General features: G+C 39.7%; 1 protein-coding gene across 5 annotated transcripts; it reads left to right on the forward strand.

The window, feature by feature from the left end:
- Positions 1-12,246, forward strand: dtx3 (deltex E3 ubiquitin ligase 3). 5 transcript variants are annotated; one of them, XM_044352658.1, is made up of 5 exons: positions 6,935-7,198; positions 7,416-7,456; positions 7,922-8,724; positions 9,828-10,045; positions 10,279-12,246. In XM_044352658.1, the coding sequence occupies exons 2-5, from the start codon at positions 7,444-7,446 to the stop codon at positions 10,352-10,354; spliced, it is 1,110 nt and encodes a 369-aa protein (XP_044208593.1). In that variant the 5' UTR covers positions 6,935-7,198; positions 7,416-7,443; the 3' UTR covers positions 10,355-12,246. The 5 variants fall into 5 exon arrangements, with proteins under 5 accessions (XP_044208592.1, XP_044208595.1, XP_044208593.1 ...); XM_044352656.1 differs by having other exon boundaries at positions 6,935-7,193; XM_044352657.1 differs by lacking the exons at positions 6,935-7,198; positions 7,416-7,456 and adding an exon at positions 1-81.
- Positions 12,247-13,070: the final 824 nt, after the last annotated feature.

The following is a 13,070-nucleotide window of genomic DNA, read 5'->3' on the forward strand; positions in this document are numbered from 1 at the left end:
CCTCACCCGCCTGTTCCAAGGCAGCGCGAGAGCTCCACCACGAGCCTAATGTGAATCATACAAGAGCTATGGAGGAAGGAGGTAATTAATTAACGTTCTTATTATTAGTATTATTGTTTTTTAGCGGCAGTTGGTATCCAAAATGTTGCATTACCGCCATCTACTGGATTTAAACTTAAATCTCCACTGAAATAATATCTATATATAATGATTTCTTTTTACTCCAACAGTGCAGTTAATTGCCAAAAAGGCCAAAAAACTTCACATGATCCTTACAAAAGCAAAACTCAGCATGCTTAGATTCTTGTCTCGCATCATAACATTCCTTACCTACTTCCTCATGCTTATGTCTCTTCTTAGATCTGACCCTGATTATTTCTTCCCTTTGCAAAGAAGACACTGGATCTTTGTCACAGTCTACTTCACAATCATTCTCCCCAGATTTATCACACGTGGCTATCTCACTCTTACATACAAGCAAACTATGACCAAACTTCCAGCAATTCTTACAGTGCAAAGGTTTGGGCACATACAACCTTACTAGTTAGGACACATGGTCCAAGAACACTCTATCAGACAAATACTCCAAATCAAAGTGAAGCATAATAGATTTAGTTTCATACTTTTCATTAACTACTTTGTCAGACCTCTTCATTCTATAGCTTTCTGTCACCCCTTAACACTCTTTAGATCTCCTTGTATCCACTCTGCATGAGACTCCATCAACGTTACCTTTTATTGGAGCTTTCTTGCTAAGTGGAAAACATGCCACTGGGTACATATCCATCCTAGCACCCAACACTAAGATTTTCAAGGCTTTTTCCATCTGTGTCTTTGACATATGTTCAAAGACTATCAATCGTTTTATGTCGATCAGTTTAACTTCACCCACTTCATCCTTAATCCATCTTGCCACAGTGTGCTTTTCTGACAAAGCTCCTCCATCCAGCACCTTCTTTCAAACCCTGAATCTTCATTCAAACCACGTAGGTTTCTTTTTCATGTTCACTCTCACTATGACTCGATGAATCAACTTTCTTTTTCTTTCCCTTCTCTGAGGATTTCTCGCTTCTAAATTCAAAATTCTCAACTTCCATTTCCCTTGTTCACTCTCCATTTTCATCTGCCAACCCTGCGGTCGCCATCTTCCCCTCCTCTCTCAAATGAGGACCTCATTTAAGACCTCCTTAATTAACGTTTGATACGCCTGATGATGAAGAAAGTGACTACCTGTTGACAATATCAGTCCTCCACCTTCAGTAAAAGTTGCAATAAAAATATGTAAAAACATTCCTTAAGCTAAGTAAAAGTAAGTGTTAGCAAAAATGTACTTAAATGATCAAAAGTAAATTATTCAATACAGAAAAATGCCCCTAGTTACATTACATTATTAGGTTATAATTGTATTATAACATTTGGTCGAGGTGGAGCTAGTTTATTAACTATTTGGCTACTTTTGAGTAGTTTAATCTATAGAATGCATCACATGTTTTGTAAGTAAAACCTTAAGTTGTAAAGTAGGACTAGCTGTCAATTAATGTAGGCTAATGGTGTAAAAAAGGTATACTTTCCAGTACTGTGTGTCACAAGTGTGCAAACTTGGAATAAAAAAAATAGCAGAGTTGAATCAACATCTTTATGACACACTAGAAAATAAGCTTCAACAAGGCAGCATATTAATGCGTATTAAGTGTCTTTCCTTTGCACGTGCAGTCAGAGGTGCACTTGTTACAGCCACACAGGTAGCAGCAGCCTTTCTTGCAGGTGAAGCAGGAGCAGTTTGTGCATGTGCAGGATCCTTCAAAGCTGCAGATTCCAGTTTTGGAGCAATGGTCGATTTTTTAGTCAGTGTCTCCTCATCTTCAAAATATGAAGCTGATATTTTCCTGTCAGTGTTGAGTATATAAGCTTTACAAGTGGGTAATGACGAGTGCTCCATTTATTGTTGGTGTATAGTTCTTTTTAACCTATTGCCTTCATCAATATCTCAGAGTCTAGAGAAGGACCAGTGAGGAAAAAAGGACTATAAAGGGAGCATGAATAGATGACTCCCTTGTGAGATCCTCCATTGACAGTTTTTACAGCATAAATAAGAATAAGAACATAAATAAGTTCCACTTGTTCCATAGTCCCTTTTATGGACTGAGTGTCAGGAGGTTAACAATCAAAAAAAAGAAAAGAGAAAAAAGAATATGTATTTTGATAGTATCATGGGCGCAGCAGAAGACTGAGGGTATTTCTGCATTTGGAGATGTTGAAAAAGATGCAGGACTCTGGCTTATGGTTATATTCTCACTAGAGATGAGCACAGATGCAGTGTTGGAAGCCAATGCATCTCCCTTCACAGTTTTGCTTCTCAGCCAGCATATTAACAGATTACTCTTTAGCATTGCCATCAGCCACAATATCAAAGTGAAGTTTAGCTTCATCAGTTTAGGACCCTATAGGAATGGAGGCTGCCAGATGCACCTGCTGCCATGTTGTTTGACTTGTAGTGCTTTTCTTTATCAGGCAAAGCACTCAAGCAGCAGAAAATGACATGGAAACTGACAGATGATTTAAAGTCACAGGGGTAGGCTCTAGCTGATGTCACTTTGGGAGCAGCTTCAATCAGTTGGATTGGACAAGTGAATAGAAAGGATGCGAGGCTATGAAGCAGTATCACCAGTGTAAGGCTTGGCAGCTTCCCATAGAGGTAGTGGAATAATAGCCGAGGCAGGGAAAAAGAGAGTGAAGCATCATCAGATGAGTGCTGTTCACTGTGAATTGAGCCACAGATGACACAGATGATAGTTTGGATAGAATAACAATGGCAGGCAGCTTCTGAATGTGTGGGAGACAACTGGTGATGTCAGAGATGAAGGGATGAAAATATCTGGAAGTGTTGGTGCAGTGTAGGGTTGAGTAGATGTGTAGAGGTTGCTTTTGACAAATAATCTGCCTTTCCAACTTTGACCATCTTGTGCCTGACATTTGCCTTTCTAAGACCAGAAGGGGGGCCAAAATAGTGGCAGGCCTGACAGGGGATAGTGAAAGGGAGGGGAAGACACTTTGGAAATGAGGGGCTGGAGTTAGATGACAGACTGGAGTTTTGTTGGCCACAAAAAGGGCTTTAGTGAGAGCATACAGCTCAGTCCTAATTTTAGCCATTTTTTAGGAAGTGGGGATATGAAGTTTCAGCTATGGGTATCTTTAAATAAAACCAGAACTAGCAGCATCAGTCTTTAAACTTAATCTATCGCCAACATTTGAACTTGTTATCTGCAAAATTATAATGCTACATTTCTTCAGATAGATGTGCAGTATGCAATTGTCGTCGAAAGATTCCTCCTTACAGCCACAAAAGACAGTACATTTATAATGAAGTAGGCTCATGAATTAGTCATAATTAAAGGGGAAAAAGACATTAGTGTAATCTGAATTACCTCCAGAAGCTTTTCTGCCGCTGCAAAGTGATTTGCCAAAGAGAATTAACAATAGCTCGCTGTGCTGCTTTTTTTTTTTTTTACTACTAGACTCTCTGGCAGATATGTAATTTGGATGCATTATTGTGATATTAAAACCTAATTTCCTTCTTCAGTGTGGTCCAGCTGACAGAATTTTGCCTACTGGCCTGATTGTAATGATGCCATTTATAAATGTAGAGTTTTTCGAGCAAACTGCTGAAGCCATGGTTGTAATATGGATACATTTTGTGTAGCTTCAGCTGTGGATGCTGACAGAGTTGATTAGGGTGATTCCTAAAACTTTTCATTCGTGTTTCCAAAGCTCAGGTTTAATTTATGAAATCGTTCCTTTAAATAGCATTAAGATCAGACCATGATGATGTCAGCATGACACAGAATCCTGGAGCTGCACCATATATGTTGAATCACACGACAACTGCATGTAGCCACAGGAGCTTTACTGAGATATGACTACATTTTCTAAATCACAGCTGGATGTCTTACGTTCATGTAAAAGTCATTACCGCAAAAGAAAAAAAATCAGTGAGCCCACAGAGTCAGTCACTAATTCAGTTCCCATGGGCTGACTCAAAGAAGTGTCATATTATAATAGTACACTGTATTGTAGAGCTCCACTAGTTCATCCACTGATGCAGAAGCTGAGTAGGTGATGTGCTGGAGGTCCATAGTTACGATGGCTGGGTCAGTGCTTGTTGATATCCGGATGCTTTCATCTCTTCTTAGGGACGTAGTTGTCTGTGTTTGAAGATATCGTCTTCTAACATCCATGCCACAGCACAAAGTAAAGTATGTTGTTCTGTACGGCAACAAAGAATGAAAGAGTTGATGAGAAGTGTTGAATGTGTAGCGCTGTCAGAAAGGTGAAAGATATAATAACCCCAAATTAACTCTGATAACAATGAATTGCAAGCCGTCGTGTGGATACTAATATGTGTGCACCGTCAACAAACTGAGACAGGATCCTACCTTGTTTAACTATGATGTGCATTTAGATAAAAAAACATTTGATTGACTTACACACCATATAAATGATACATGGTTTTAATCTGCTGCTTTCACAGTCGTCATATATAAAGTTTATACCTCGATGAGTAAGATCACCAGATATTAAATGAGGAAGTTTAAATAAAGAAGGAAGTAGCTGAAATCAGAATAGCTAAATAAATATCAAATTGTATTAAATTGAAATAAACAATATAATCACAGTATGAAATGTTTTTTGGGAAGTGATGTGGAATATATTGCATGATGTTGCCGGCCTAAGATCCTCGAGTAGGGTGATCCAAAGTCTATAGTTGGACCTGACAGCCAGGTCCAACTGTCACATCAGCAAATCCTAAATCTAACCAAAAACCAGAATAGACAGGGAAACAGATTACTGTATCAGCATGGTTTCACTGAAAGCCTCTCTGGTGCATTTTTTGCTCTAGCTGCAGACGGGAGAAGGATTCTCAACTTCTCTGACACTCTTCTGACAGCAATGGTTTTTTTTAACAGGAAAAGGAAAGACTCATCAACCCTTTTCACTTTTGTCTATCAAAACTTGAAACAAGAATCACAGATTTCTGCAGGTTTAATAAGATTACAGAGGTTGTTATGAATCAGGTTTAAGAGGTTTGGATGAAATCTAAGAAATTCTTTATTATCAGTACATCACAGGTGTTGAAGGTGTTAAGACATTATCATCAAGTCAGTTTTCTGAAGATATTTTGAATGATGATCAATTTCCAGAAATTCTTGCATTAGTTTTAGATAGAAAAAATATCTCCTGTCATATGGAGGTGTCTTTGAGTCAGCAGCTATCTCATGTTTGAGGTTTATGATCCTGCATTAACTGAAAAGCAGCAGGAGGAAGACTATTGCTGTAATGGATGTAGGGGCTCATATCCTGCTTCAGTTTCATTAATAAACAGAGAGCTAATGAGGTTTTCTGATTGTTGGTCAATCACCCAACTTTAGTTAAGTACGAGTATAGAGGTGCAACGATCAGTGGATTAATTGATTGGTAGATCAACAGAAAATTAATTGGCAACAATTTTGATAATCGAATAATCTCTTTAGTCATTTTTTACGCAAAAATATCAAATAGTCAGTGGTTGCAGCTTCTCAAATGTGAGAATTTGAAACTTTTCTGTGTCATACATGATAGTGAGCTGAATATCTTTGGACTGTTGATTAGGGCTGCAACTAATTATTTTTTAAATTATTTTCATTATCCATTAATTTGCCAATTATTTTTCTCAATTAATCATTTTGTCTATAAAAAATTCTAAAAATAGTGAATAATAGAGAAGTAGATAATAATACCTGTTATAATTTCTTAAAGCTCAAGATGATGTCTTCAAATGTGCTGTCCGATCAAGATATTCAGTTTTCTATCACATACAACAAAGAAAAGCTTCAAACTCTCATTTGAGAAGCCCCAACTGTTGAATATTTGCCATTTTTGCTTTAAAAAACTAAACTGAAATGTTTATTTGATTATCAAAATAGTTCCCGATTCATTTTCTGACGATCAACTAATCGATTAAATTGACTAATCGATATAGCTCTATTGTTGATGTGACAAGACTAGACATTTGAAGACGTCACCTTGACCCTTTTGATTATGACGGACACTGTTCTCTATCTTATGACATTTTATGGACAAAATTGATTAATTGATTAGTTGAGCAAATAATCGGCAGATTAATTGATAATGAAAATAATTGTTTGTTGCAGACTTAATAGAGCAATGTACAATAACACTAGATAGCTAGAGAGAGAGATACAGATATGAGGGAGGTATACTAGAGATAAATAGGACATAGTTATACTAATATATAATATTTATTATGATTATATAATTTCAGCTCTATCCTGCCAACATTTTTTAATACTGTGGTACTGAATTTAAAAAATCACATAAAAAGCTGTAATTATACCCAAACAATGTATTCTGTCAAAATGTATCAACAGATATATTATTTCTGTCAATAAGTGAGAGCATCCTGATAGACAGCTTAATTTGCATCATAATTGAATGAGTGGGTATTCCCTCAGTGTCGTGTAGGCTGAGCTCACTGTGTGTGGGTTGCATTTTTTTTTTTTTTTTTTTTTTTTTAATCATTAAAGCTGCTCTGCACGACATAAGTATGATTCACAGCAAGAAGCACAAACCACCATTTGTCGGCCAATCATGTCAGCTCAGTGACGAACTTCCTGGTCACATTTTCTCGTAGCTCCCAGTGGTCTGTCCCCCTTATTGATGGAGATGTTTGGTCCCCGTGGAGCCAACAAGGAGGAGGACATGGCCTGAAAGCGGAGACACGGACTCAAAATGAGCAGAAAAAGCACATTATCTGCCTTAGAAAGCTGTCACATAGCGAGCGTGGCCGGAGCCAGATAAGAAGAGTGACTACAAGTGCTATTTTTACTCTGTTAACGCCTAGCCCAAGGACGTACTAGGAAGACAAACACAGGCGAGACTAAGGGGGGTTAGGGGGGGGGACGAAGTGCAGGGTTTTTGGATGGCGTTTGCAATGGGCTGGGGAAGGGCTGTCGAAAACCTGAAGTGATATGAGCCCAGATAACGTTTTGGATACCATGTCTTGACTACAAAAGACGAATTATCCGCGGATAAAGTGCACCAGCACGCCAGAAATAAAGGCCTCCTCCGATGGAGCGCTGTGCTCTTTAATCCAGCCAGAAACCTCCCTGACTGGCAGCGACGAGCTACGGCAAAGGGTGAGGTACTGAAGTAATAACGAGAGGAGGAAAAAACCCCAAACACTTAGCTAAATGTTGACGGTAGATATATCTAAGCTATTGTTGCGAAATCGCTGAATTTCCTCGTTGCTGCTGCTGCTGCTGCTGCTGCTATTGCTGCTACTGCTGCGGAGAATGGTTTATCGCCGAGTAGCTGTGATAACGCTTCAGTTGTTCTTCCTCTCTTTTTCTGTTCAACAGGAAGCTTTATTCGCAATTGAAGGGATTTATGGGATCACAAGGTAACATATCAACCGAAACAAGTGTCACTCTTGTGTTTGCATGTGGCTGTCAGTGAGCTTTCGTGCCCTCCGCGTATGACGGGCTTTAGTTTCCTTTGTTTACAGTCTGTGAACAGCTGAGACGTCCGCAGCCCGTTGTAGATTTCTCTTTGACATGCTGCAGCCACTACAAGTAGTCCATGTAGAGATATTAGATTTACTTTGTCATTCACAGATGCAAAAAGAAACAACAACTGAAATAGATGTGTTAGACTGACTATGAAGTATAGAAATAAAGCAACCACAGCCAGCAGGCGGGTGTTAAAGCAAAAGATAGCATCATTCCTCAAATGCATTTGGAAATCACGATAAGTGCAAGTGCAGATAAGGGGACAACTTCTACAACAAGTGCAAATAGTGTTTGTTTTGATGTTTTTGTTGACACTCTGTAACGTGCTGATGACTTTTGTGCGCTTTTCTGTGCAGTTTCCTCTGATGAGATGAGTGTGCGTGCTGGCCAGGGCAGTGATGAGGTGCTGGTTTCACAGGCGGTGTGGGATTACCTGGCTGCAGCTGGGAGGCCCTGGCTCATTGACTTCCAGCACAAGCAGGGGATGAGTGCTGGTATCATTAGGCGAGGAGAGAGGGGAGGGTGCTGCGCCGTGAGGCTGCAGCCGGTGGAAGGCTCCAGGAACGCTGGAGCTGGCGTGATGGATGGACCCATCTCCAGCGAGACACGAAAAGCCTTCATTGACTTATGCCGTTGTGCCCGCAAAGAAATGAGCAAACAGGAGGGGGGACCCAAGAGGAAGAGGGCTCTGCTGCCCTGTGTCGGAGTCCTGGAGCCGAACGGAGAAGGGAACCTGCTTCAGCCGCCACCTCCCCAGCCGCGGCGCTCCCAGAGACAGCAGCAGAGGTTCAGGAAGCCTGCTGATGAGGAGGCCTGCGCCGTGCTCCACGAGGCAGCCCAGAGAAAGGACATGGACTCCAGCATGGCTTCCCACAGCGAGGCAGAGGACAATAATACTTGTTCAATCTGCATGGGGGACATAGTGGAGAAGACTACCCTTGAGAGGTGCGGCCACTCATTTTGTCGCTCTTGCCTGGATCAAGCCTTTAAGGTGAAGAAAGCATGTCCTGTGTGTCGGTTGGTTTATGGCCAGTTGATTGGGAACCAGCCTGCCAATGGTAATATGATCGTAGAGAGAGATACTGATCTGGAGCTTCCTGGGCATGAAGGCTATGGATGTATCTGCATCATCTACAGCTTCCCTCCTGGCCTACAGGCGGTGAGTAGACCGAGAGCACGAGTCACACAGTGTTACTGGAATAACTTGCAATTTTGATAATCATCTGTGGGTGTAATGAACTCAACTCTCAGCTTTTAATAAACAATACGGATCATTAAACATTGTCAAATACACTTTTTAATAATCTTTATCTACCTTTGTCTTACATCGAACTGCAAATATCCAGTTTTAGAAGGTAATACATACAACTAAAAGTAGATTCTTCAGTCCAAATGTAAACAAAAGCATCACAATCTAGGATATAAACCTGCTGTGATTCTCAAATTAATTGGCAGGTCTTTTAATGCAGGAAGGAACACTAAACAGCATCTAAAATAGTTGTTTTCATATGCTGGTTAAGGCATGTTTGTATCAGTAATATTTGTAACACAGCAGTGAAACAGGCTTGTATGTTCAATTGTGGTCAGTTTTTCATCACTACAACAAACTCCTCACTTATTTGGTGACTCTAGCTCACATTTCTAAGGTAAAGATTAAGGAATGGAAGCAAAGTGTTGTCCCAAAGCTGCTTTAGTGGAACTTTTACCTTTTAAAGGGGCTCACCAGTGCTTTAATAATTTCACCCTCCATGACTTTTTGTCCCTTTTTTATGGGTCAAATGTGGATCAAACATTCCTTTTAACAAAATCAATAGTATCTCATCGTTAGGCAGAGCCTGTTAAATGCCAGTGTCTTTTTAAAATTCATGCTCCCAGTTTGTACCGCAGCTTTCTATTTATAAAAGTGTATTCTCCAAGCCTAAATTTAGATAAACTTTCCTGACATCAGTGGGATTTTTGCTTCTGAAACCTGGGAAATCTCCCTTCACAGAAGGCAAACAGTTTTTACAGGCTGAGTCATACTTTCCCTGACAAGTTAACTGACCTTTATGTGTAAAATCAGTGGAGTTTCCCAGGAAAGAGACAGCTTTATGCCAGAAGAATGCTCATTGTCTGCCAGAAGTACCTTACATGTTCTTGATCTAACAACAGCAGTGATTGTAGTATTAAAGTGTTACATACCTCAATAAACAGACACAATTTTTTTAGGTTTTAAAGCTATTTATGTAACTGATCCTGTTTTAACTCCTTTGATGCCAACAGCCAGAACACCCAAACCCGGGTGTTCGGTACCCGGGAACAGACCGCGTGGCCTACCTCCCTGACAGCCCTGAGGGGAACCGTGTGCTGGGCCTGCTGCGCCGGGCCTTTGAACAGCGCCTTATCTTCACCGTCGGTACCTCCATGACTACGGGCATGCAAAATGTCATCACCTGGAATGACATTCACCACAAGACCTCAATATGGGGCGGGCCCCGCTGGTATGTATGGGCTTCTAGCTTCAAGTGAATGTCACAAAGATTGGATCTGGTAATAGTCTCAAAAACTTCCCTAAGAGGTGTGGTCGTCTGAGGACAGGGCTCAGTGAGGACTGACAGATGTAATTCGAGTTTCTGACAAGGAAATGCTTTCAGCTGATGTCCTTGGCTACATGGCACTATTGCTGCCTGAGCTCATACAGATGCAGTGATGGCTTTTTTATTTCTCCTGACAGTTTTGGCTACCCAGACCCCACTTACCTGGTGCGAGTGACGGAGGAGCTCAGAGAGAAAGGCATCACGGCGGACTGACAGAATGAAAATGACAGACTCTTCCAGGACTTTCCGAGTGTCCTTGTGGTGGACATGACTCAGCTCCAGGTTGGTCTCTGAGACTTCCCGTCCCCTAAAGGATGGCAGAAGACAAGGCCCTCAGCAGACAGGCGTCTAATGCTGCAGCAGAGCCCACATCACTCCACCGGTTGTTCCTCTGTTTGTTCATTTTTCCTCCAAAGTTCAGCTTAACCTAGTTCTACATGTGGAAGAAAATACTTTGAGTGCAGTGCATTCTTGTATTACACAATCCTCTACCTGTCACTGTTGGCAATAGGACCGATATCTGATGCACTTATTCAAGAGCATTGTGGCGTGTTGGAATTACCGGTACTTATATATTATTTAGAAAATCTAAGTTTAATGTTCTAAAGACAGTTTATGTTATATTAATGTTGATTTCTACTCTGGGGATCACTTTATTTCTTACAAGCACACATTGTTGGTTTTATCTCCCCGGAAATGTTTGCTGAGCAAGTCTCTTATTTGATTGTTACTAATTACCTGTCATAAGGATAGTACTTGGATTATATGGCAGACTAGCATTGCTTCAATAGAAAGATTTCATTTTCTGAAGTTATTGCAATCTAAAGCACTCACAGGCACTTTGGTGATGGAGTCCGTTTTTCAGTGAAGTACGAGTAATGCTTTTTTTCTTCCTCTGTGTTGGAAAAGTGCTCGGGGCAAACAGGTTCCTGCAGCCATCAGCTGTTAGCTCGGTGGCCACAAGTTTTGATGTCAATTGTTTGGAACTCTTCATTTGTGTGTGATCTTCATTTTTACTTAAATTAGGGAGAATGTTAAATGATGTCTCATTGCAGCACTTTTTATTATACACATTAGGACCTCCTCCTGGGTTTTTTTTTTTTTTGCTATCGGTCACTCCTGTTATTTCAAGATGTCTCCCAGGTGTTGAGCCCATTACCTCAGTTGTTAGTAATGTGCTCATCTAATTACCAGATTTATGACGATGTCAAATATAAAGGGCATATAGACCACTCAAACCAAATCAAAGGCACAAAAGCTCTTTAAATATCTATGCCTCTGTCCCTGTCAAACTGGGAGATTTGCCTGCTAATCTTCTCATTTAAAATGAGGTAACTGTTGTAAATTTGTTTATCTAAATAGATAATCTATGATACACAGTGAAAAAAATTACTAAAGAAAATGTTGTGGGATCAATTGATGTGATTTGGGGTGGGTGGGGTATGGATCTCATTTTGTTGTGCCTTTCTGATATTCACTTTTGATAAAAAAAAAACAAAAAAAAAACCAAGCATGATGATACTAATGAATGGTAAGCAGTTCGGGCATATTTCGGTGTCATTTGATAGGTAAATAGCATTATGTTCATAGTTATACTATCAGGCTTTAAGTACAAATATTACACAGTTCATGAAAATATGTATACTAATGTGTATTAAATTAGCTTCTCCTTCATAAACATTCATGCAGTCCAAATGCTGAAAAAAAAACCCTTTGAATTGATTAAGCTGTATGTGTGAAAGTGCTTTGCTAAGTGCAGTAACCTGCTTGGCTAGTGGTAAATTTGTCATTAATTTGACTGGTCAGATCCATACATCAAGTACCCTTTAATTATGTTTTCATCCCCCTTTGTATTTTAGTTTAAGGGACCAACTGAAATATTTTTGGGACACAGGATTGTCAGTTTACTCAAGCTACTGTGCAAACATTTCTATGCATTACACGACCGAGAAGGATCCAGGAGAACGGAGAGATTACACATATTACAAGTTGATTGTTGAGGAAAAGATGGAGTTTTGCTTTTCTAATTGTGTTGATTGGTACTTTGTTGATATTCAGAATAATGTGCTTTACATTTTAATACTTGAATAAAAAGTTATGTTTGGGTTTGTGTTGGATATTCAATGTTGGCCCCCAAATAAACTAGGTATGTCATAAGCAAATGACAATTAAACTTGTGTCCATTTAGAAAGTTAGAATGAGTTGAGGTGCTCATAAAAATTTGACCTGATTTACTTCCTTGTAGTTTAAGATTCTTGCAAGAAATTGAACTCTGCTAATACACTTTGTGCCATCTAGTGGACATCATGACTATAGAGTGAACAGTAATAATAATTAACTTCTTCAAATGTTTAAAAATGTGGGCTATATGTGACTAAGCTTTTGAAACATTTTGAGAGTAGTATTAATAGCTCCACTTTCCGGTGTACAAAGTGTGTCATTGTAAAGAAATGTTAGGTTTCGCTGTCATAGTTTCATTCAAGCTAAGATATGTAAAATGAAAACCACAGCTTCTCTGGTACCAGCTGTGGACGTGTGTTGCATATCATCCTCTCTCACACTCCCCACATTTCCTGTCTGCCTCTCTATAATATACTATTAATTAGTCTCTTCAAAAGGTTATCGGGATACCTAGAATAAAGGTATCCCATGCTACCTCAGATAAGACTCACAGTTTTGGGGTGTGCCTTATTGAAGACGAGCACATGAGTTAGGGTTAACAGTTTATAAAGGCTGAATGAAAGAATTATATATTCGCCCTTTCAAACAGTATGACAACTAACTTGTCTTCATAACCCTACTTAAGTACTTTCACTTGAGTAGTTTTACAAAGGTAGAAAATGGTAAATGTTTCTCCTCCACAAACTGATTTTTTCCCTTTTGGTCACAGCTTCAGGCAATACTTTATTAGCTAATTATCAAAAACTAT

This window comes from Thunnus albacares, chromosome 5 (genome assembly GCF_914725855.1).
Source record: "Thunnus albacares chromosome 5, fThuAlb1.1, whole genome shotgun sequence".
Taxonomy (NCBI): domain Eukaryota; kingdom Metazoa; phylum Chordata; class Actinopteri; order Scombriformes; family Scombridae; genus Thunnus; species Thunnus albacares.

Coding starts and splice junctions, on each gene's coding strand:
- dtx3 (XM_044352657.1), top strand. Junction 8,725..9,827: donor TCCCTCCTGGCCTACAGGCG/GTGAGTAGACCG, acceptor TGATGCCAACAG/CCAGAACACCCAAACCCGGG. Junction 10,046..10,278: donor ATATGGGGCGGGCCCCGCTG/GTATGTATGGGC, acceptor TTCTCCTGACAG/TTTTGGCTACCCAGACCCCA.